General features: G+C 70.7%; 2 protein-coding genes across 2 annotated transcripts in view; both read right to left on the reverse strand.

Annotated features, from left to right (window-relative positions):
- LOC135310353 (procollagen C-endopeptidase enhancer 2-like) overlaps positions 1-5955 on the reverse strand; it is a 6786-nt gene extending 831 nt beyond the window's left edge. Inside the window, exons 1-5 of the mRNA XM_064437605.1 lie at positions 5949-5955; positions 5409-5541; positions 4729-4837; positions 1285-1696; positions 1125-1181 (exon numbers count right to left, since the gene is read on the reverse strand). Coding sequence (XP_064293675.1) covers positions 1125-1181; positions 1285-1696; positions 4729-4837; positions 5409-5541; positions 5949-5955 — 718 coding nt within the window. The remainder of the gene's footprint in view (positions 1-1124; positions 1182-1284; positions 1697-4728; positions 4838-5408; positions 5542-5948) is intronic.
- Positions 5956-6260: 305 nt separating this feature from the next.
- On the reverse strand, positions 6261-20670 carry LOC135310354 (kinesin-like protein KIF1C). Its single transcript, XM_064437606.1, is given in 24 exon segments — positions 6261-6742; positions 6744-6971; positions 8367-8697; positions 9940-10173; positions 11655-11835; positions 12309-12392; positions 12678-12772; positions 12901-12980; positions 13100-13175; positions 13862-13941; positions 14082-14105; positions 14107-14195; positions 14800-14954; positions 15050-15128; positions 15229-15304; positions 15419-15484; positions 15593-15670; positions 16602-16713; positions 16821-16999; positions 17865-17930; positions 18040-18219; positions 18308-18384; positions 18664-18787; positions 20457-20670. Coding segments are annotated over 24 exon segments (2976 nt in total). The 5' UTR covers positions 20475-20670; the 3' UTR covers positions 6261-6478.
- Positions 20671-22260: the final 1590 nt, after the last annotated feature.

Here is a 22260-nt window from a genome sequence, read left to right on the forward strand (position 1 = left end):
GGGGGGGTCCCTGCGTTCCGGGGGGTCTCCCTGCATTCCGGGGGGGTCTCCCTGCGTTCCGGGGGGTCTCCCTGCATTCCGGGGGGGTCTCCCCTGCATTCCGGGGGGGGTCCCTGCATTCCGGGGGGTCTCCCTGCGTTCCGGGGGGGTCCCTGCATTCCGGGGGGGGTCTCCCTGCATTCCGGGGGGTCTCCCTGCATTCCGGGGGGGTCCCTGCATTCCGGGGGGTCTCCCTGCATTCCGGGGGGGTCCCTGCATTCCGGGGGGTCTCCCTGCATTCCGGGGGGGTCTCCCTGCATTCCGGGGGGTCTCCCTGCATTCCGGGGGGGGTCCCTGCATTCCGGGGGGGTCTCCCTGCGTTCCGGGGGGGTCTCCCTGCATTCCGGGGGGGGTCCCTGCATTCCGGGGGGTCTCCCTGCATTCCGGGGGGTCTCCCTGCATTCCGGGGGGTCTCTCTGCAATCCGGGGGGTCTCCCTGCATTCCGGGGGGGTCTCCCTGCATTCCGGGGGGTCTCCCTGCATTCCGGGGGGTCTCCCTGCATTCCGGGGGGGTCTCCCTGCATTCCGGGGGTCTCCCTGCATTCCGGGGGGGGTCCCTGCATTCCGGGGGGGTCCCTCTGCAATCCGGGGGGGTCTCTCTGCATTCCGGGGGGGTCCCTGCATTCCGGGGGGGGTCTCCCTGCATTCCGGGGGGTCTCCCTGCATTCCGGGGGGGTCCCTGCATTCCGGGGGGGGTCTCCTGCATTCCGGGGGGTCTCCCTGCATTCCGGGGGGGGTCTCCCTGCATTCCGGGGGGGTCCCTGCATTCCGGGGGGTCTCCCTGCGTTCCGGGGGGTCCCTGCATTCCGGGGTCTCCCTGCATTCCGGGGGGTCTCCCTGCATTCCGGGGGGTCTCCCTGCATTCCGGGGGGGGTCTCCCTGCATTCCGGGGGGTCTCTCTGCAATCCGGGGGGTCTCCCTGCATTCCGGGGGGTCTCCCTGCATTCCGGGGGGGTCTCCCTGCATTCCGGGGGGGGTCTCCCTGCATTCCGGGGGGGTCCCTGCATTCCGGGGGGGTCTCCCTGCATTCCGGGGGGTCTCCCTGCATTCCGGGGGGTCCCTGCATTCCGGGGGGGTCTCCCTGCGTTCCGGGGGGTCTCCCTGCATTCCGGGGGGGTCTCCCTGCATTCCGGGGGGGGTCCCTGCATTCCGGGGGGGTCTCCCTGCGTTCCGGGGGGGTCCCTGCATTCCGGGGGGTCTCCCTGCATTCCGGGGGGTCTCCCTGCATTCCGGGGGGGTCCCTGCATTCCGGGGGGGGTCCCTGCATTCCGGGGGGGTCTCCCTGCATTCCGGGGGGTCTCCCTGCATTCCGGGGGGTCTCCCTGCGTTCCGGGGGGTCTCCCTGCGTTCCGGGGGGGTCCCTCCTGTGTGCCGGCGGTGCCCCCCGCCCGGGCTCACCGTGGGCCGGGGGGAGGCCGGCGCTGAACCAGGCGAGGAAGCCGCGGCCGGCGGTGGCGGCGTCGCTCTCCATGCGCAGGAGCAGGCGGTTCCCGGCCGCCCGCAGCGCCCCGGGCCGGAACGTCCCGCAGAAGCGGCCGAGCAGCGGCGCCCCCGGCCCGTGGCCCCCGAACACCGAGAGCGAGTCGAAGCGGCACCGCGGGTCCGGCTCCAGGTCGAAGACGCGGAAGGAGAGGGTGGCCACCTGCCCCTCGGGGACCTGCGCCGCGGCGGGTGAGCGACCCCCGGCTGGGGGGCTGGGGGGCTGGGGGGGCTGGGGGGCTCGGGGGGGGATGGGGGGGGATGGGGGGCACGGGGGGGCTCGGGGGTGAGAGTGGCCACCTGCCCCTCGGGGACCTGCGCCGCGGCGGGTGAGCGACCCCGGCTGGGGGGCTGGGGGGCTGGGGGGCTGGGGGGCTGGGGGGGGATGGGGGGCACGGGGGGGCTCGGGGGGACACGGGGGTGAGAGTGGCCACCTGCCCCTCGGGGACCTGCGCCGCGGCGGGTGAGCGACCCCCGGCTGGGGGGCTGGGGGGCTGGGGGGGGCTGGGGGGGCTGGGGGGCTCGGGGGGGCTGGGGGGCACGGGGGGGCTCGGGGGGACACGGGGGTGAGAGTGGCCACCTGCCCCTCGGGGACCTGCGCCGCGGCGGGTGAGCGACCCCCGGCTGGGGGCTGGGGGGGCTGGGGGGGCTCGGGGGGGGATGGGGGGCACGGGGGGGCTCGGGGGGACACGGGGGTGAGAGTGGCCACCTGCCCCTCGGGGACCTGCGCCGCGGCGGGTGAGCGACCCCCGGCTGGGGGGCTGGGGGGGGCTGGGGGGGGCTGGGGGGGCTGGGGGGGCGGGGGGGCTCGGGGGGACACGGGGGGACACGGGGGTGAGAGTGGCCACCTGCCCCTCGGGGACCTGCGCCGCGGCGGGTGAGCGACCCCCGGCTGGGGGGCTGGGGGGCTGGGGGGGGCTGGGGGGGCTGGGGGGCTCGGGGGGGGATGGGGGGCACGGGGGGGCTCGGGGGGACACGGGGGTGAGAGTGGCCACCTGCCCCTCGGGGACCTGCGCCGCGGCGGGTGAGCGACCCCCGGCTGGGGGGCTGGGGGGGGCTGGGGGGGATGGGGGGCACGGGGGGCTCGGGGGGACACGGGGGTGAGAGTGGCCACCTGCCCCTCGGGGACCTGCGCCGCGGCGGGTGAGCGACCCCCGGCTGGGGGGCTGGGGGGGCTGGGGGGGCTGGGGGGCTCGGGGGGGGCTGGGGGGGGCTGGGGGGCACGGGGGGGCTCGGGGGGACACGGGGGTGAGAGTGGCCACCTGCCCCTCGGGGACCTGCGCCGCGGCGGGTGAGCGACCCCCGGCTGGGGGGCTGGGGGGCTGGGGGGGGCTGGGGGGCTCGGGGGGCACGGGGGGCATGGGGGGACATCGGGGGGGGTGGCACCCCCTGGGGTGGGCACACGGGGACGTGGGGGGGGGGGAGCGGCACCCCCGCTGTGGGGGACACTGGGGGGACAAGGGGGGGGGGGCACTGGGGCGGCTGCCCGTCAAACGCGGGGGGGGCCTGGGGTTGGGGGGTGCTGCGATGTGCTGGGGGGACCCCCAGGGTTTTGGGGTGCCCCTGGAGGGGGGGGTCAGGGTGCCCCTGGAGGAGGGGGTTTGGAGGGACCCTGCAGGGTTTGGGGGTGTCCCCAGCTTTGGGGTGCCCACAGTGGGGTGTCAGGACGCCCCTGGGGGTTTGGGGGTGTCCCCGAGGGGGGCTGGGGTGACCCCAGGGTTTGGGGGTGCCCCTGCAGGGGGGGGGTAGGGAGCTCCCTGGGTTCTGGGGTGCTCCCCCAGGATTCAGGGTGCCCCGGGGGTGGGTGCTGGGGAGCCCCCCGGTTTTTGGGGTGCCCTAGGGAGGCCCTCTGTGTTTTGGGGTGTCCGGGGGGGTTCAGGGTGCCCGGGGGGGCTGGGGAGCCACCTGCGTTTTGGGGCACCCCCCATGTTTTGGGCTGCCGGGGAGGGGGTGGGGAGCCCCCCTGGGGAATTTGGGGTGCGGGGGGGGTGGGGGTGCTGGGGGGATTTGGGGGGCTACCCGAGGTGTTTTGGGGTGCCGGGGGGCTTGGGGAGCCCCGGGAGAATTTGGGGGTGCCCACCGGGAGGTTTGGGGGTGCTGGGGGGGCTTCAGGGTGCCCCCCGGGGGCATGTTTGGGGGTGCTGGGGGGTTTTGGGGTGTCTCCCGGGGGTTTGGGGTGCTGGTGAGTTTTGAGGAGCCCCCCTGGTGGGGGCTGGGGGTGCTGGGGGGGTCCTGGGTTGACAGGGGAGTTTGGGGGTGTCCCCCTGGGGGTTTGGGGGCGCTGGGAGGGGTTGGGGGTCGCTGGGAGGGGTTGGGGGAGTCCCCCAGGGGTTTGGGGGTGCTGGGCGGGGTTGGGTGTGTCCCCTGGGAGTTTGGGGGCGCTGGGAGGGGTTGGGGGTCGCTGGGGGGATTTGGGGGCGCTGGGGGGGTTGGGGGGCACTGGGGGCGCAGGGGGCGCTGGGGGGGTTTGGAGGGCGCAGGGGGCACTGGGGGGCGTTGGGGGGCACTGAGGGGGGTTGGGGGGTTGTGGGGCGCTGGGGGGTTGTGGGGCGCTGGGGGGCGCTGGGGGCGCGCTGGGGAGGGTTGGGGGGCGCTGGGAGGCGCTGGGGGGGTTGGGGGACGCAGGGGGTGCTGGCGGGGTTTGCGGGGCGCTGGGGGGGTTTGGGGGGCGCAGGGGGGGGTTGTGGGGCGCTGGGGGGGGTTGTGGGGCGCTGGGGGCGCTGGGGGTCGCTGGGGGGATTTGGGGGCGCTGGGGGCGCTGGGGGGCGCTGGGGGGGTTTGGGGGCGCTGGGGGGGTTTGGGGGGCGCTGGGGGGGTTGTGGGGCGCTGGGGGGCGCTGGGGGGGTTTGGGGGGCGCAGGGGGGGTTTGGGGGCGCTGGGGGGCGCTGGGGGGGTTTGGGGGGCGCAGGGGGGGGTTGGGGGCGCTGGGGGGCGCTGGGGGGTTTGGGGGGCGCAGGGGGGGGTTTGGGGGCGCTGGGGGGCGCGGGGGGGTTTGGGGGGCGCTGGGGGGGGTTGTGGGGCGCTGGGGGGCGCTGGGGGGGTTTGGGGGCGCTGGGGGGCGCGGGGGGGGTTTGGGGGGCGCAGGGGGGGGTTGTGGGGCGCTGGGGGGCGCGGGGGGGGTTTGGGGGGCGCAGGGGGGGGTTGTGGGGCGCTGGGGGGCGCTGGGGGGCGCTGGGGGGCGCTGGGGGGCGCGGGGGGGGGTGGGGGTACCGTGATGGTCCAGGTGCAGTTGCGGCCGGGCGGGTAGTGGCGGGGGAAGCCCTCGCTGGCGATGAACCCCGACTCCCCGCGGTGCTGCCCCCCGCACGGGAACTCCGGCCTGGGGGGCGCGGGGGGGCGTCACGGGGGTCCCGGCCACGGGGGGGGGGGGTACCCTGCTCCCGGTGGGGGGGGCCCGAGCGGGGGTGGGGGTCCTGAGGCCACGGGGGGGTGTCCAGGGAAGGGGGTCCCAGGCTGAAGGTGGGGGGGCGGGAGTTCCCGGTGCCCGGGGGGGGTCCCTGTCCCTGGGCGGGGGTCCCGGAGTGATGGGGGTCCTTGTCCTGGGTGGGGGTTCCCGTTGGGGGAGAGGGGGTCCCAGGGTGAGGAGGGGGTCCGGTCCCGGGGGTGTCCCATGACTTGGGGGGGGGGGGGGAAGGGGTCCCAGACCGGGCCGGGGGGGAGGGGTGTCCCTGTCCGGGCGGGGGGGGGAGTGGGGGGGGTCCCGGGGGCTGGGGGTCCCGCGGGGGGTTGGGGGTGTCCCTGTCCTGGCGGGGGGGGGAGTGGGGGGGTCCCGGGGGCTGGGGGTCCCGCGGGGGGTTGGGGGTGTCCCTGTCCTGGCGGGGGGGGGAGTGGGGGGGTCCCGGGGCTTGGGGTCCGGCGGGCGGGGGTGGGGGTCGCGGGGCTGCCGTCACCTGGAGGCGTTGTGGCGGGGCGCGGGGGTGGCGGCGGGGGTCGCGGCGGGGGGGGGCGGGGGCGGGGCCGAGCCCCCCCCCCGGCCGCCCCAGGGCCCCGAGCAGCAGCAGCGGCAGCAGCGGCGGGAGGCGGCTCATGGCGCGGCCGGGCCCGAATGGCCGCGGGGGGGGGCGCGGGGGGGCCGGGGGGGCGCGGGGGGCGGGGCCGCGCGGGACACGCCCCCCGCCCGGGGCGGGGCTTGCCTCTGCCGCGCCCCCGCGCTGCCCTATCGGGGAACGGGGCTGGCCCGGGGGGGGGGCGGAGCGTCCCTGTGCCACGCCCCCTGCCCCGAGCGCTGCCCTGCGGGCGGGGGGCGGGGCCCCCCCACGCCACGCCCGACCCCCGCGCTGCCCCGTAGACACGGGGCGGAGCTTCCACAAGCCACGCCCCCGCTCCATGCTGCCCCGTAGGCAAGGGGCGGGGCTTCTCTCAGCCACGCCCCCACGCCAGCGCTGCGCTGTACGCGGAGGGGGCGGAGCTTCCGCTTGCCACGCCCCCACCCAGCATTGCCCCGTAGGCAAGGGGCGGGGCCTTCCCTCGAGGGGCGGAGCTATCTTATACAGCGCCCGGCATATATATGGAGGGGCGGGGCCTCCCCTTGCCACGCCCCGCCCCAGCGCTGCCCAAGGGGCGGGGCCAGCCCCGCAGCAGGGGCGGAGCTTCCTTTTCCCGCGGCCCGGGCAGCGAAAGGAAAGTGGGCGGAGCCGCCTTTAGGGGTCGGCCTGGGGGCGGGGCCTCCAGCTGCCAAGCTGGAGGGGGCGGGGCGCGGCGGTGACGTGGCGGAGGGGGCGGGGCGAGGCACTACACGTGCAGAACAGCGACGGAGGCGGCACCTCCCCCCCTTCGCTCGGGGGTTCCTCTTTAATTCGGGGCTCCCCTCCATTGGGGGGAGGGGCCCCCCTCACTGGGGGGGGGGAGGGGCCCCCCTCACTGGGGGGGGGAGGGGCAGCTGAGCCCTGATTGTCCATGGGGGGAGGGGAGGGGGGCTCCTCCAGCAGCTCCCCCCACCCCCCTCCCCCCCCCGCACCCCCTAGGCAGGGGGGCCACGCCCCTTCAGGTCGGGGGCGGAGCGCTGGCGGCGCACGCGGGGGGGAGGGGGGGTGTCGCCGGAGGGGGGAGGGGGAGCCCCCCCATCCAGAGACCCCCGCCGGGGGCGCCCCGAAAGAGGGGTGGGGGCGTCGTCCTCGTGGGGGGGAGGGGCGGCCCCCCACGCCAGGCGGTGTTGGGGGTTGCTCTTAAAGGGGAAGCGCAGCTTACAGTCCTGGGGGGGAGGGGCGAGGCGGCGGGGGGGCGCGGGGGGGGTGCAGCCCCCCGCCCCCCCCGTGCCGCGCCTGCTCCTGGCGCAGCCATCGCAGCCGCCCCCGCCGGAACGCCGGGTCCTGCGCCATGAGGCGGCACAGGCGGGCGGCCGCCGAGGAGGAGGAGGAGGGGCGGGGGGAGGGGGAGGAAGGCGGGGACCCCCCGCCTGCGTCCGCCGGGGGAGAGTCCGGAGGGGGGGGCGAGGCCTCGGCGTCCTCCTCCTGCTTGGGGGGAGGGGGGAGAGGGGGGTTAGGGGGGCGCTGGGGGGAGGGAGGGGTCGAGGGGGGTGTGGGGGGGGAAGAAGGACACATGTCAGGGGGCTGGGGGGTGATGGGGGGGCAGGCAGGACGCCCCAGTGCTCTATAGGGAGATGTGGGGCAGGCAGGACCCCCACCAGGGCCCTGCGGGCCAATGCGGGGCACGCTGCGGGGCAGGCCCTGGATCATGCTATGGGGCTGGCTGCAGGGCACACCATGGGGTGTGCTGTGGGGCAGGCCATGGGGCACACTGCAGGGCAGTCTGTGGGGCAGGCTGGGGGCAGGCTGCAGGGCACGCCATGCCATAGGGCAGTCTGTGGGGCAGGCCATGCTGTGGGGCAGGCCGTGGGACACACAGTGGGGCAGGCCATGGGGCAGGCCATGGGACAGGCCATGGGACACACTGTGGGGCGGGCCATGGGACACACTGTGGGGCAGGCTATGGGGCAGGCCGCGGGGCAGGCCATGGGACACACTGTTGGGCGGGCTATGGGACAGGCCGTGGGACACACTGTGGGGCGGGCCATGGGGCAGGCCATGGGGCAGGCCGTGGGGCAGGCCATGGGACACACTGTTGGGTGGGCTATGGGACAGGCTGTGGGACACACTGTGGGGTGGGCCATGGGGCAGGCCACGGGGCAGGCCGTGGGACACACTGTGGGGCAGGCCGTGGGGCAGGCCGTGGGGCGGGCCGTGGGGCAGGCCGTGGGGCAGGCCGTGGGACACACTGTGGGGCAGGCCGTGGGGCAGGCCGCGGGACACACTGTGGGGCAGGCCGTGGGGCAGGCCGCGGGGCAGGCCATGGGACACACTGTTGGGCAGGCCGTGGGGCAGGCCGTGGGGCGGGCCGTGGGGCGGGCCGTGGGGCGGGCCGTGGGGCAGGCCGCGGGGCAGGCCATGGGACACACTGTTGGGCAGGCCGTGGGGCAGGCCGTGGGGCGGGCCGTGGGGCAGGCCGTGGGGCAGGCCGTGGGGCAGGCCGTGGGACACACTGTTGGGCAGGCCGTGGGGCAGGCCGTGGGGCGGGCCGTGGGGCAGGCCGTGGGGCAGGCCGTGGGGCAGGCCGTGGGGCGGGCCGTGGGGCGGGCCGTGGGGCAGGCCGTGGGGCAGGCCGTGGGGCAGTCCATGGGGCGGGCCGTGGGGCGGGCCGTGGGGCAGGCCGTGGGGCAGGCCGTGGGGCGGGCCGTGGGGCAGTCCGTGGGGCAGGCCGTGGGGCAGGCCGTGGGGCAGGCCGTGGGGCGGGCCGTGGGGCAGTCCATGGGGCAGGCCGTGGGGCAGGCCGTGGGGCGGGCCGTGGGGCAGTCCATGGGGCAGGCCGTGGGGCGGGCCGTGGGGCAGGCCGTGGGGCGGGCCGCGTCTCACCGGCGGCAGCGGGACGACGCGCTCCATCTCGCCGAGGCGGCGGCGCAGGGCGCGGAGCTGCTCCTCCTTGGCGCTGCTCTGCCGCCTCACCTCCCGCAGGACCCCCGCCAGCCGGGCCAGGTGGGCGCGCAGCCCCTCCACCTCCGCCCCCGCCGCCTCCGCCTCGGGGGGGCCCCGCGCCGCCCCCCGCCGCCGCTGCGGGATCTGGTAGACGCGCAGGGGCTCGCGGCGGCGGGGGGGCGGCGGCGGGGGGGGGGGCGCGGGGGGGCGGCGCGGCGGGGCCCGGCGGCGGCCCGAGGGGGGCGATGAGGGGGTGGGCGGCGGCGGGGTGCTGCGGGGGGGGGGGGGGAGGGGTTGGGGTCACCCAGGGACACCCGGGGGACACCCACGGGTCACCCAGGGACACCCAAAAGACAGGCAGCGGGACCCAGGGGACACCCGGGGACACCCAGGGGACTCTTGGGGGACCCAAAGGACACCCAGGGTCACCCAGGGACACCCGGGGGACACCCCAGCACCCACAGGACACTCAGGGGACACCCAGGGACACCCAAAACACATGCAGAGGGACCCAGGGGACATCTGGGGACACCCAGGGGACACCCAGAGATACCCAGGGGACACCCAGTGACACCCCAGCACCCACGGGACACCCAGGGTACACCTGGGGACACCCAGGGGACACCCAGTGACACCCCAGCACCCACGGGACACCCAGGGTACACCTGGGGACACCCAGGGGACACCCAGTGACACCCCAGCACCCACGGGACACCCAGGGGTCACCCGGGGACACCCAGGGGACACCCAGTGACACCCCAGCACCCACGGGACACCCAGGGGTCACCCGGGGACACCCAGGGGACACCCAGTGACACCCCAGCACCCACGGGACACCCAGGGGACACCTGGGGACACCCAGTGACACCCCAGCACCCACGGGACACCCAGGGGACACCTGGGGACACCCAGTGACACCCCAGCACCCACGGGACACCCAGGGGACACCTGGGGACACCCAGTGACACCCCAGCACCCACGGGACACCCAGGGGACACCTGGGGACACCCGGGGGACACCCGGGGACACCCCAGCACCCAGGGGACACCCAGTGACACCGCAGCACCCAGGGGACACCCGGGGACACCCCCGCACCCAGGGGACACCCAGTGACACCCCCGCACCCAGGGGACACCCGGGGACACCGCAGCACCCAGGGGACACCTGGGGACACCCGGGGGACACCCAGTGACACCCCAGCACCCAGGGGACACCCGGGGACACCCCAGCACCCAGGGGACACCCGGGGACACCGCAGCACCCAGGGGACACCCAGGGGACACCCGGGGGACACCCGGGGACACCCCAGCACCCAGGGGACACCCGGGGACACCCCAGCACCCAGGGGACACCTGGGGACACCCGGGGGACACCCGGGGACACCCCAGCACCCAGGGGACACCCAGGGGACACCCGGGGGACACCCGGGGACACCCCAGCACCCAGGGGACACCCAGTGACACCCGGGGGACACCTGGGGACACCCGGGGGACACCCGGGGACACCCCAGCACCCAGGGGACACCCAGTGACACCGCAGCACCCAGGGGACACCCGGGGACACCCCAGCACCCAGGGGACACCTGGGGACACCCGGGGGACACCCGGGGACACCCCAGCACCCAGGGGACACCCGGGGACACCCCAGCACCCAGGGGACAGCCGCGCCGCGGCCCCTCACCACCCGCTGCGGCTCCGGCTCCGCCTCGTCCTTCTCCCGCCGGTGCTGGTTCTCCAGGTCCTGCAGCCTGTGGGGGGCGACGGGGGGTCCCCAACTGTCCCCCAGGGTCCCCAAAGCGTCCCCAGGGGTCCCCAGATGTCCCCAAAGTGTCCCCGAGGGTCCCCAAAGCGTCCCCAGGGGTCCCCAGATGTCTCCAAAATGTCCCCAAAGTGTCCCCGAGGGTCCCCAAAGCGTCCCCAGGTGCCCCCAAAATGTCCCCCAAGGGTCCTCTAAGGGTCCCAAGTGTCCCAAAATGTCCCCAAAGTGTCCCCAAGGGTCCCCAACCATCCCTGAGGGTCCCCCAAAGCATCCCTGAGGGTCCCCAAAGAGTCCCCAAGGGTCCCCCAAAGCATGCCCGAGGGTCCCCAACGTGTCCCCAAGGGTCCCCAACCATCCCCGAGGGTCCCCCAAAGTGTCCCCAAGTGTCCCCGAGGGTCCCCAACCATCCCCGAGGGTCCCCCAAAGTGTCCCCAAGGGTCCCCAACCATCCCTGAGCGTCCCCCAAAGTGTCCCCAAGGGTCCCCGAGGGTCCCCAACCATCCCTGAGGGTCCCCCAAAGTGTCCCCAAGTGTCCCCGAGGGTCCCCAACCATCCCCGAGGGTCCCCCAAAGTGTCCCCAAGTGTCCCCGAGGGTCCCCAACCATCCCTGAGGGTCCCCCAAAGTGTCCCCAAGGGTCCCCAAGGGTCCCCGAGGGTCCCCAACCATCCCTGAGGGTCCCCCAAAGTGTCCCCAAGGGTCCCCGAGGGTCCCCAACCATCCCTGAGGGTCCCCCAAAGTGTCCCCAAGGGTCCCCGAGGGTCCCCAACCATCCCCGAGGGTCCCCCAACGTGTCCCCAAGGGTCCCCAACCATCCCTGAGGGTCCCCCAAAGTGTCCCCAAGGGTCCCCAAGGGTCCCCAACCATCCCCGAGGGTCCCCCAAAGTGTCCCCAAGGGTCCCCAACCATCCCTGAGCGTCCCCCAAAGTGTCCCCAAGGGTCCCCGAGGGTCCCCAACCATCCCTGAGGGTCCCCCAAAGTGTCCCCAAGGGTCCCCAAGGGTCCCCAACCATCCCTGAGCGTCCCCCAAAGTGTCCCCAAGGGTCCCCGAGGGTCCCCAACCATCCCCGAGGGTCCCCCAAAGTGTCCCCAAGGGTCCCCAACCATCCCTGAGGGTCCCCCAAAGTGTCCCCAAGGGTCCCCAAGGGTCCCCAACCATCCCTGAGCGTCCCCCAAAGTGTCCCCAAGGGTCCCCGAGGGTCCCCAACCATCCCTGAGGGTCCCCCAAAGTGTCCCCAAGGGTCCCCAAGGGTCCCCAACCATCCCTGAGCGTCCCCCAAAGTGTCCCCAAGGGTCCCCGAGGGTCCCCAACCATCCCTGAGGGTCCCCCAAAGTGTCCCCAAGGGTCCCCGAGGGTCCCCAACCATCCCCGAGGGTCCCCAACCATCCCTGAGCATCCCCCAAAGTGTCCCCAAGGGTCCCCGAGGGTCCCCAACCATCCCCGAGGGTCCCCGCGGGCCCCCGGGCGCCACCTGCGCTCCATCTCGAGGCGCATGTCGATGCCCTGCAGCTCCAGCAGCTCCCGCTGCGCCAGGTTCCAGTCGGGGGGGGGCTCGGGGGGGGGCGCGGGGGGCCCCCGGCCCCGCTGCCGCCGCGCCTGCTCCGGGTGCGTGAAGCGGAACACGTGGTTCTTCCCCAGAACGAGGCGGTGGCCTGGGGGAGGGGAGGCGGCCAGGGGGCTGGGACCCCGGCGGGGGGGGACACGGGGGGATTGGGGGGGTACAGGGGGTTTGGGGAGGGATTGGGGGGATACACGGGGATCTGGGGGGGATACACGGGGATTTGGGGGGATCTGGGGGGGATCTGGGGGGTCACACAGGGATTTGTGGGGGATTTGTGGGGATCTGGGGGGGATCTGGGGGCTCACTCAGGGATTTGCGGGGGATTGGGGGGGATCTGGGGGGTCACGGGGGGATCTGGGGGGGATCTGGGGGGTCACGGGGGGATCTGGGGGGGATCTGGGGGGTCACACAGGGATTTGGGGGGATCTGGGGGGTCACACAGGGATCTGGGGGGGATCTGGGGGGTCACACAGGGATTTGGGGGGATCTGGGGGGTCACACAGGGATCTGGGGGGGATCTGGGGGGTCACGGGGGGATCTGGGGGGGATCTGGGGGGTCCCTACCCGACTTGAGGACCACCGGCTCCGTCACCTGCTTCCCATTGACGTAGGTCTCGGCCCCCTCGCACGGCTCAAGCGTCACCACCACTTTTGGGGGGGGGATTGGGGGGTTACGACACTGGTAAAACGGGGGTGGGGGTACCCCAAATCCCCCCCCCACCCCCCCAAACCACCCCCACCCCCCCCCACCCCCCCTTAGGGCCCCTCTCCCGCCGGCATGGGGGGTACCTGGGGGGGGCTGCGGTGACCTGCTCCAGTGCCAGCATTTGGGGGGGGGGGTGGGGGGAGAAAGAGGAGTTAGGGGGTTCAGAGGGGGGCCAGGAGAAGGGGGGGGCACCCCAAAATCCGGTGCCCCCCCCCATAATTGCCCACCTTCGCCCGAGGGGTCGGGGCGGCTGCGGAAGAGGCAGTGCTGCTCCCTGATGAACGGCCCCGACAGCTTGATGTCCACGTCCACTTGGCCCACCCTTGGGGGGGGGCACAGCAAATTGGGGGGGTCAGAGGGGTTTCGGGGGGTCACTGTGGGGTTTAGAGGGGCTCTGAGGGGTTGGGGGGGGCTCTGGGGGGTTTGGGGGGCCCCCCAAGACCCCCTCACCTGGTCACGCCGTCTTTGATGTGGTAGAGGAGGCACTCGGACATCAGCGGGTCCTCGTTGAGGTTCACCAAGTGGGGGGTCTTTGGGGGGGGGACCCCAAAAAACCCAGAGTCAGGGCTCGGAGGGAAGTGCCCCATGGCCTGGGGGGCGGGGTGGGGTTTAGGGGACCCCCCCCAACCACCCTCCCCCCCCAACTCACCTTTTTAGGGGAGAAGACGCCGACGGTGCCGCCGTCCTCCCGCAGAGCGACCCCCATCTCGGCCAGCAGCGCCTCCCTGGGGGGGCACCGGGGGGTTTGGGGGGGCACCGGGGGGGTTTGGGGGGCTTTGGAGGGCTGGGGGGGGGGGGCACTGGGGGGGTTTGGGGGGCTGTGGAGGGCTGTGGGGGGCACCAGGGGGTTTGGGGGGGCACCAGGGGGTTTGGGGGGGCACCGGGGGGGTTTGGGGGGGTTTGGAGGGCTGGGGGGGGGGCACTGGGGGGGTTTGGGGGGCTGTGGAGGGCTGTGGGGGGCACCAGGGGGTTTGGGGGGGCACAGGGGGGGTTTGGGGGGCTGTGGAGGGCTGGGGGGGGGCACCGGGGGGTTTTGGGGGGCTGTTGGGGGATCTGGGGTGCAGCAGGAGGAGTTTTTTGGGGGGGCTGAAAGGCTGGAGGGATTTGCCGGGCACAGGGTTTTGGGGGGCTGTGGAAGGCTGGGGGGGTTTGGGGGGCACCGGGGGGGTTTTGGAGGACTGGGGGGGCACTGGTGGGGTTTGGGGGGCTGAGGGGGTTTGGGGGGGGGTACCGGGGGGTCTGGGGGGGTCAGGGAGGTCTGGGATGCAGTGTGAGGGGTGTTGGGGGTTTTGGGGGGGTCTGGGGGGGCATTGGCGAGTTTTGGGGGGCTGTTGGGGGAGTCAGGGGGGTGTTGGGGGGGCACAAGGGTTTGGGGGGCCCGTGGGGGGGCTGTTGGGGGGCCCCCCCTCACCGCTCCAGGCGCAGCGCCTCCGTCCTGCGCAGCTTCTCCTCCCACGTCTCGTTCAGCTCCGCGATGATTTTCTCTGTCTCCTGGGGGGGGGGGGGGGGGGCGCGATTTGGGGGGGGTCCCCACGATTTGGGGGGGGGTCCCCACGATTTGGGGGGGTCCCCACGATTTGGGGGGGGGTCCCCCGGGGCGGGGCAGGGGCTGGGGTGTGTTTTGGGGTCACCTGCAGCCGCTCCATGGCCTCCGCGGGGCCGAGGGGGGGCAGCGGCTCCGGCCCCCCGTTGAGAGGGGGCGCAGCGGGGGGGGGCGCGGGGGGGGTCTGCGGCCACGCTCACGCCTGGGGGAGGGGAAATGGGGGGTCGGGGGGGGGCTGGGAGCCCCCTCCTGCACCTGCGCCCCCAAACCCCCCTCCCTCTGCCCCCCAAATCCCACCCACACCTCCTCCCTCTGCCCCCCAGACCCCCCAGACCCCCCAAATCCCCCCAAACCCCCCTCCCTCTGCCCCCCAGACCCCCCAAATCCAACCAAACCCCCTCCCTCTGTCCCCCCAGACCCCCCAAACCCCCTCCTTCTGCCCCCCAAATCCTCCCCAACCCCCTCCCTCTGTCCCCCAGACCCCCCAAATCCACGAAACACCCTCCCTCTGCCCCCCAGACCCCCCAAATCCACCCAAACCCCCTCCCTCTGTCCCCCAGACCCCCCAAACCCCCTCCCTCCGTCCCCCAGCCCCCCAAACCCCCCCTCTGCTCCCCCGACCCCCCAAACCCCCTCCTTCTGCCCCCCAAATCCTCCCCAACCCCCTCCCTCTGCTCCCCAGACCCCCCAAATCCCCCCAAACCCCCTCCCTCTGCCCCCCAGACCCCCCAAATCCCCCCAAACCCCCTCCCTCTGCCCCCCAGCCCCCCCAAATCCCCCCCCAGCCCCTCTGCCCCCCGGCTCACCGGCGGGGGGGGGCGCGAGGGCGTGGGCCAGCCCCTGGGCGCAGAGCAGCTCCCGCAGCCGCGTCACCTCCTGCCTCAGCTCCCGGATCAGGCGGGCGTTGGGATCCTCGTTGATCACCGCGTGGCACCGGATCTGCTTGGTGCGGTCGGCGTAGCTGGGGGGGGGCCAGGAGCAGGGCTGGGACCCCCCCCCCCAAAAGGAAACCCCACCCCCTGAGCCCCCCACCCCCACCCCGGGACGCCCCCTCACCGCAGGGTGCTGAGCGTCTCCTCGTAGTTGATGTCGGCCGGGCTCAGCGCCGCGATCATGGCCGTGCGGGAGTTCCCGCCTGCGGGGAGAGGGTGAGGAGGGGGTTAGGGGGGCTCAGGGGCACCCCAAAAACCTCCCCCCACCCCCCCCAGACCCCCCAAAACCCCTCCTCAACTCACCCAGGCTCTCCTTCAGCAGCCAGGTCAGCACCGAGTCCCGGTACGGGATGAAATCCGGCTTCTTCTTCTTGCTGTTCTGCTACGGGGAGGGATTTGGGGGTGGGGGTCGTTTGCGCCCCTCCCCCAAAATAAGGGGCCCCAGGGGTCCGGGGAGGGGGACGAGACCCCCGCCCGGCCCCCCCAAACTCACCGCCTCGGCCAGGGTGGAGATGACTTTCCCCAGCGTGGTCAGAGACTTGTTGATGTTGGCACCTTCCTGGGGAGGAGGAGGAGGAGGAAGGCTAAGGGGGGTCGTCACCCCACAGACACCCCCCTTTGGGGGTCCGGGGTCCCCCCCCAAACCCCTCCCCTCGATTTCCCTCACCTTCAGGCGGGTGCCCTTGGCCCCCGAGGCGTCGGCGCGCTCGCTGCCGGCCAGGTCCACCAGGCTGATCCGGCTGACCTGGGGGGGCCCAGGGGGGGTTTGGGGGGGTCTGGGGGGAATTTGGGAGGAATTTGGGGGGCACTGAGGGGATTTGGGGGGAGTCGCGGGGGTTCAGGGCATTTGGGAGGAATTTGGGGATGGTTGAGGAGATTTGGGGGAATTTTGGAGGGATTTGGGGGAATTGGGGGCATTTTAGGGGGATTGGGGGGCTTTGGCTGTGATTTTAGGGGTATTTTAGGGGATTTAGGTGCATTTAGGGGGATTTTGTGGGATTGGGGGGATTTCGGTGGGATTCAGGTGGATTTGGGAGGAATTTGGCAGGAATTCAGGTGGATTTGGGGGGTTTTGGGGGCAGCTTGGGGGGTTTTGGTGGGATTTGGGGGGATTCAGGTGGACTTGGAAGGTTTTGGTGGGATTCAGGTAGATTTGGCAGGGATTCAGGTGGATTTGAGGGGATTTGGGGGGATTCAGGTGGATTTGGGGGGATTCAGGAGGATTTGGGGGGATTTGGGGGGGATTCAGGAGGATTTAGAGGGATTTGGGGGGGATTCAGGAGGATTTGGGGCAGGATTCAGGAGGATTTGGGGCAGGATTTTGGCCAGGCCTGAGGGGGCGGGAGTTTGGGGGAGATTTGGCGGGATTTTGGGGGGACTGGGGGGGATTTGGGGGGGATTCAGGAGGATTTAGTGGGATTTGGGGGGATTCAGGAGGATTTGAGGGGTTTTGGTGGGATTTGGGGAAGATTTGGTGGGATTTTGGGGGACTGGGGGGGATTCTGGGGGGTTCCAGGGGGGGATTCAGGAGGATTTGGGGGGAAATCAGGAGGATTCAGGAGGATTTGGGGCAGGATTCGGGCCAGGCCTGAGGCGGTGGGATTCTGGGGGGCTCCGGGGGGGATTCTGGGGGGCTCCGGGGGGGATTCTGGGGGGCTCCGGGGGCGCGGCGTCACCTTCTCGGTGTGGAGGTCGGTGAGGCGGTCGTGGCGGCGCTGGGTGAAGACGATGGTGAAGACGGCGTGCGAGCGGCTGCTCGTCTCATTCATGTTGGTGGCCGCCACCGTCCTGGGGGGAGGGAGGGGACACCGGTGGGCTAGGGGAGGGGTTTGGGGGGGCCCCCCGGGTGACGGGGTTGTCCCCTGTCCGCCTGTCCATCCCTCCGTCCCCCCAACCTGGCCTTGTTGCCGCTGTCCATCAGGTCGGCGATGTCCTCGAAGGAGGTGACGGCCAGGCGGGAGAGGTCCTGGACGTAGGGGCCCATCAGGGGGTGCTCCCGCACCCGCAGCCCCCCCCGGCTTTTGGGGTTCAGCAGGTCCCGCACCCGCTCGCAGTAGATCTCCATGTAGCTCACCTGAGGGGGGAGCCCCCGAAACGGTGAGGGAGGGGGGCACCCCCAAACTGAAGGGGGGAGCCCCCGAAATGAGGGGGGTGGCCACGAAATGGTGAAGGAGTGAACCCCCAAAGTGATGGGGAGGGGAGTGGGTGAACCCCCAAACTGATGGGGGGGAGCCCCCAAACTGATGGGGAATTTGGGAGAGTGAATCCCAAAAAAGATAAGGGGGAACCTCCAAACTGTTGGGGGGGAACCCCGAACTGGTGAGGGGGTGAACCCTCAAAAAGATGAGGGGGAAGCCCCAAATTAATGGGGCATGAGGGGGTGGGTGAACCCCCAAACTGATGTGGGAGTCAGGAGGGTGAACCCCTAAAAAGATGAGGGGGGATCCCCCAAACCACTGGGGTGGGGGAAGCTGAACCCCCAGACTGATGGGGTGGGGACCCCCCAAACTGATGGGGGAGACCCCGAAGTGGTGAGGGGGTGAACCCCCAAACTGATGGGGGACTTGGGAGGGTGAACCCCCAAACTGATGGTGGGGGAACCCCCAAACCGCTGGGGCAGGGGGACAGCTGAGCCCCCAAAATGTTGGGGTGGGGGGCAGGTGAACCCCCAAACTTGTGGGGGGTGAACCCCTGAACCCCCAGGGTGGGAGGGAGGAGCTGAACCTCCAAAGGCTGGGGTGGGAGGCTGGGGGGAGGTGGGGGGGCTGGCCTGAACCCCCATATTGCTGGGGGGAGGGGGGGGGCTAGGAGGGACATACCCACTGAACCCACACACCCCCAGGGCAGGGGGGGGTCTGTGAGATAAAGGGGCCCACCCTGAACCCCCAAAGCCCCTAAATGGGGGGGTCCACAGTTGGGGGGGGCCCCAAAAAACTCACCTCCACGGAGAAGGTGAGATCGGGGGATCCCTCGCGGCCGACGCGGGCGAAGAGATCCTCGCAGAGCTGGGGGCGAGCGGCGCTGAGCCGGAGTTTGGGGGGTGGGGGGGGTTCCAGCCCCCCAAAAACCCCTCCGAGCCCCCCCAAAACCCCTCCGAAAGCCCCCCAAAGAAACCTGGGGGATGATTCCCTGCTGGCCGGCCTCCTGCCTCCCCATCATGGTGTAGGATTTGCCGGCGCCGGTTTGGCCGTAGGCGAGGACGCAGACGTTGTAGCCCTCGAAAGCGTGAAGCAGCATCTCCTCCCCGATGTCCTGGTAGACGCGGCGTTGCGAGGCGAAGTGGGGGTCCTCCTCCTGCGGGGGGGGGGGGGGGGGGATTAGGGACCCCCCCGTGTCCCCCCTGCACCCCACATCCCCCCGCCGAACCCCCCCCGGTACTCACCGAGGTGTGGGACCAGTACGAGTAGTCGAAAGCGAAGCGTTTGGTGGCATCTTTGGGGAGTTTGGGGTTGGTGATGCCTGTTTTGGGGTTTGGGGGGGTGGGGGAGGTGTTGGGGGGACACCGTGACCCCCCCACATCACCCCCGGGGCCCCCCCTTTGCCATCGTTCGGGGGTTATTTATATCCCGGCGGTGGCAGCTGGTTCTCCGGGCCGGCGGCCAGGACGGTGCCGCGGGGACAAGGACGGAGGTGGGGAGGGGATAAAAAAATGGGGGTGGGGGGGCTCTATGCCGTGTCCCCCCAGTTTATGGGGGTGTCCCCCCCCCAAAAAAAAAACCCCAACCCCCACACACTCACAGGTGGTGTTTCCTTGCATCTGGATGACGCACTTGGCTTGTCGGCTGCTTTCCCGAGCGTTGAACGGCCGGACTCTCACCGCCACCTTCACCGAAGCGCCGGCCATGGCGGCGATGGGTTTATCCTGCCGGGATGGACGGACAGACAGACAGACGTAAAACCGCCCCCACACCCTCCCCCTCCCTTAAAAAAAATAAAGAACAGGGTGTGGGGAACCCCCACCCCGCGGTTGGGTTAAACATCGACCTGCCGGCGACGCCCCGGCGAGCCGGATCCGCGCCCCGACCCCGGCCAAGGAGAGGCCTAAAAATAACCCTGGCGCGGGGCTGGATTTTGGGGGGGGGGGGGGGGGCTGGGAAAGGGCGGGAAGCCCCCCCACCCCGCCCTGGGGTACAGGCAGCACCCAGGGAGAGGTCAAAGGTCGGCGGTGGGGGTTAAAGGTTGGGGTTTGGGGTGGGGAGGAGGAAGAGGAGGGTGAGGAGCCTTCCCCCCAGCTTTTCCCTGCCGGCTCCGCTGGGATAAACAGCACATGGCACTCACCTCCCCCCCCACCCCCAAAATGGGTGTTGCTGACACCCCCAAAAAGGGGGCCTTCCCCCCCTCAGGTGAGGGGCTCCTCTGTGGAGGCTGAAGGCTGTGACTCCCATGGCAATGAGGCCCCCCACACCCCCCTACAGCCCCCCTAAACCTGACCCCCACACCCCTGAGCACCCCCACCCGCCTATAGCCCCCCCAAACCCACTCCTACACCCCCATGACCCCCCTAAACCCACCCCCACACCCCTGACCACCTCCACACCCTCCTATAGCCCCCCTAAACCTGCTCCTACGGCCCTGAGGCCCCCCAAACCCCCCTGCAGCCCCCCTAAACCTGCCCCCCCCATAGCTCCCTAAACCTGCCCCCCACCCCTGAGGCCCCTGACACCCACTTTAGCTCCCCTAAATCTGCCTTCTACATCCCCGTGAACCCCCTAAACCCACCCCCCCCACCCGTGAGGCCCCCAAAACCTCTCTATACCCCCTAAAGCTGCCCCTCCAAACCCACACACACCCTCCTATATCCCCCCAAACCCACCCCCATACCCCTGAGCCCCCCAAAACCCTCCTACAGCCCCCCTAAACCTGCCCCCACCCCCCAACACACCCCCACACCCAAGCCCCCTAAAATTCCTCTAATACCCACCTTAAACTTGCTCCCCCCAACCCTGACCCCCCACACCCCCTTTAGGCCCCCTAAATCTGCTCCCTGCATCCCTGTGACCCCCCTAAACCCACTCCCCAAGGCCCTGAGGACCCCCACATGGGGATCCCGCCCCCCACACTACTGAGCCCCGTAAAATCCCTCTATAACTCCCTTAAACCTGCTCCCCCCAACCCTGATCCCTGCCACAGCCCCTTTATAACCCCTTAAACCCACTCCCCACGCCCCTGGGGCCCCCCCAAATCCTTCTACACCCCCATTAAACCTACTCCCCCCAATCCTAAGCGCCCCCATACCCCCTTTATATCCTCCTAAACCTGCTCTACACACCCCTGGGCCCCCCCCAAATCCCTCTATACCCTCCTAAACCCACACCCCCCCACCCTTGAGCCCCCCCAAATCCCTCTACACCCCCCTTAAACTCGCTCCCCAACCCTGAGACCCCCAAACCCCTCCTACCACCCCGCCAAACCTGGCCCCTACCGCCCCAGGACCCCCCCGAACCCCTCCCCAACCCCCTGAACCCCTCCCCAACCCCTGACCCACCCCCACCCAACCCTCGGTCCCTCCCCTCCCCGGCCCGGTCACTCACCCGCCCCGGGTCCTTCATCCCCCCCGCCCCAGGGCGGCCATGCCGGCCTCACCCCACCCGCGGTGCCGGGGCCTCGGCAGCGTCCCGGGGCCCGGCGGGGCGGGGCCGGGGGAGGAGGAGGAGGAGGAGGAGGAGGAAGGGGAGGAAGATGAGGAGGAGGAGGAGGAGAAGGGGCGGACGAGCAGAGGGAGGAGGCGCGGCTCGAGTGGGCGTGGCCTGGCCGCCGTGACGTACGAAGGGCGGGGAATGGCGCCAGTCGGGGTGGGAGGAGCCTCGCGTCCGGCCCTGCCCCGCCCACCCTTAAAGGGGCAACGGTGAGAAAAGGTCGCGCGGGGGGAGGGTCCGCCGGTGTCGAGGGGTTGTGTGGATGTGAGGCAATCGGGGGGGGGGGTGTCCCTTGGGGGGGGTGTCCTGTGGGCGGGGGGTGTCCCACGGGCCCACACGAGTGGGTGCCCCCCCCGTGGGGTTACCCCCGGCTCACCCCGAGCTGGGTCCGGCCTCGCCGCAGGGAAACCAGAGGGCTCAGGTGAGAGAAACGTCCCTCCTTGTCACCATTTGCCCCGTTTCCCCCCGTGTTTTCCCCTTTCCCCCACTTCCCCTCACACTTTTCCCTCCAATTCCCTCACTTTTTGCTTCTTTACCCCCATTTCCCCTCACACTTTTCCCGCCTTTTTCCCCTCACACTTTTCCCGCCTTTTTCCCCTCACACTTTTCCCGCCTTTTTCCCCTCACAATTTTCCCGCCTTTTTCCCCTCACACGCTCTGTCTTTTCCCATCATTTTTCGCCTGCTTTTTATCTTCACTTTTCCCCGCCTTCCCCTTCACACTTTTCCCCCCAATTCACTCACTTTTCCCTTCTTTCCACACATTTCCTCTCATGTTTTCCCCACCTTTTCCTCTCACTCTTTTGTCTCACTTTTGCCTTCTTTACACACATTTCCCCTTTCACTTTTTCTGCCTTTTCTCCTCACATTTTTTGCTCCAATTCCCTCACTTTTCCGTTATTTTCCCTCAGTTCCCATCACGGTTTTCCCTCCAATTCCTTCACTTTTACTTTTTTCCCCCCATTTTTTCTCATACTTTCCCCACTGTTTCTGTTCACACTTTTCCCGCCTTTTCTCCTCGCACTTCATCTGCTTTTTGTCCTCATATTTTCCTTCCTTTCCCTCTCACTTTTCCCTTCTTCTCACATTTTCCCTCATTTGCTCTCATCTTTTCCCCACTTTTTGCTCTCATACTTCTTCCAATTCCTTCACTTTTCCCTTGTTTTCCCCCACGTTTTCCCCACCTTTCCCCTCCAATTCCCTTACTTTTCCCTTCTTTCCCCCTTCTCTCCGTACTTCACCCATTATTTGTCCTTTTCTCTCTTCACACTTTCCCTCCCATTTTCCTCCTTTCTCCTCATTTTCCCCTCACACTTCCTTCCATTTTCCCCCATTTCTTCCCTTTTTCTGCTCACACTTTCCCCATTTTCCCCTCAGGCTTTTCCCCCTCACACTTTTCCCCATTCTCCCCTTTCCTTCCTCCAGTTTTTCTGTTTTCCCTCCCTTTTTCCTCTCACACTTCTCCCTTCTTCACAGTTCTCTCATTTCCCTCCTTTTCTCCTTGTGCTGTAACACCATTTCTCCGCATTTTCCCCTCACATTTTTTTCCTCTTTTTCCCATTTTCCTCTCACACTTTTCCCTCTTCCCCCCCTTTTCCCACACATATTTCCCTTTTCTCCCTCACACTTTTCCCTTTTTCCCATATTTTTCCTCACATATTTCTCTTCCTGCTCCCGCTCTTCCCGCTTCTTGCTCCTCA

This window comes from Phalacrocorax carbo, chromosome 34, assembly GCF_963921805.1.
Source record: "Phalacrocorax carbo chromosome 34, bPhaCar2.1, whole genome shotgun sequence".
In the NCBI taxonomy this organism is placed as follows: Eukaryota; Metazoa; Chordata; class Aves; order Suliformes; family Phalacrocoracidae; genus Phalacrocorax; species Phalacrocorax carbo.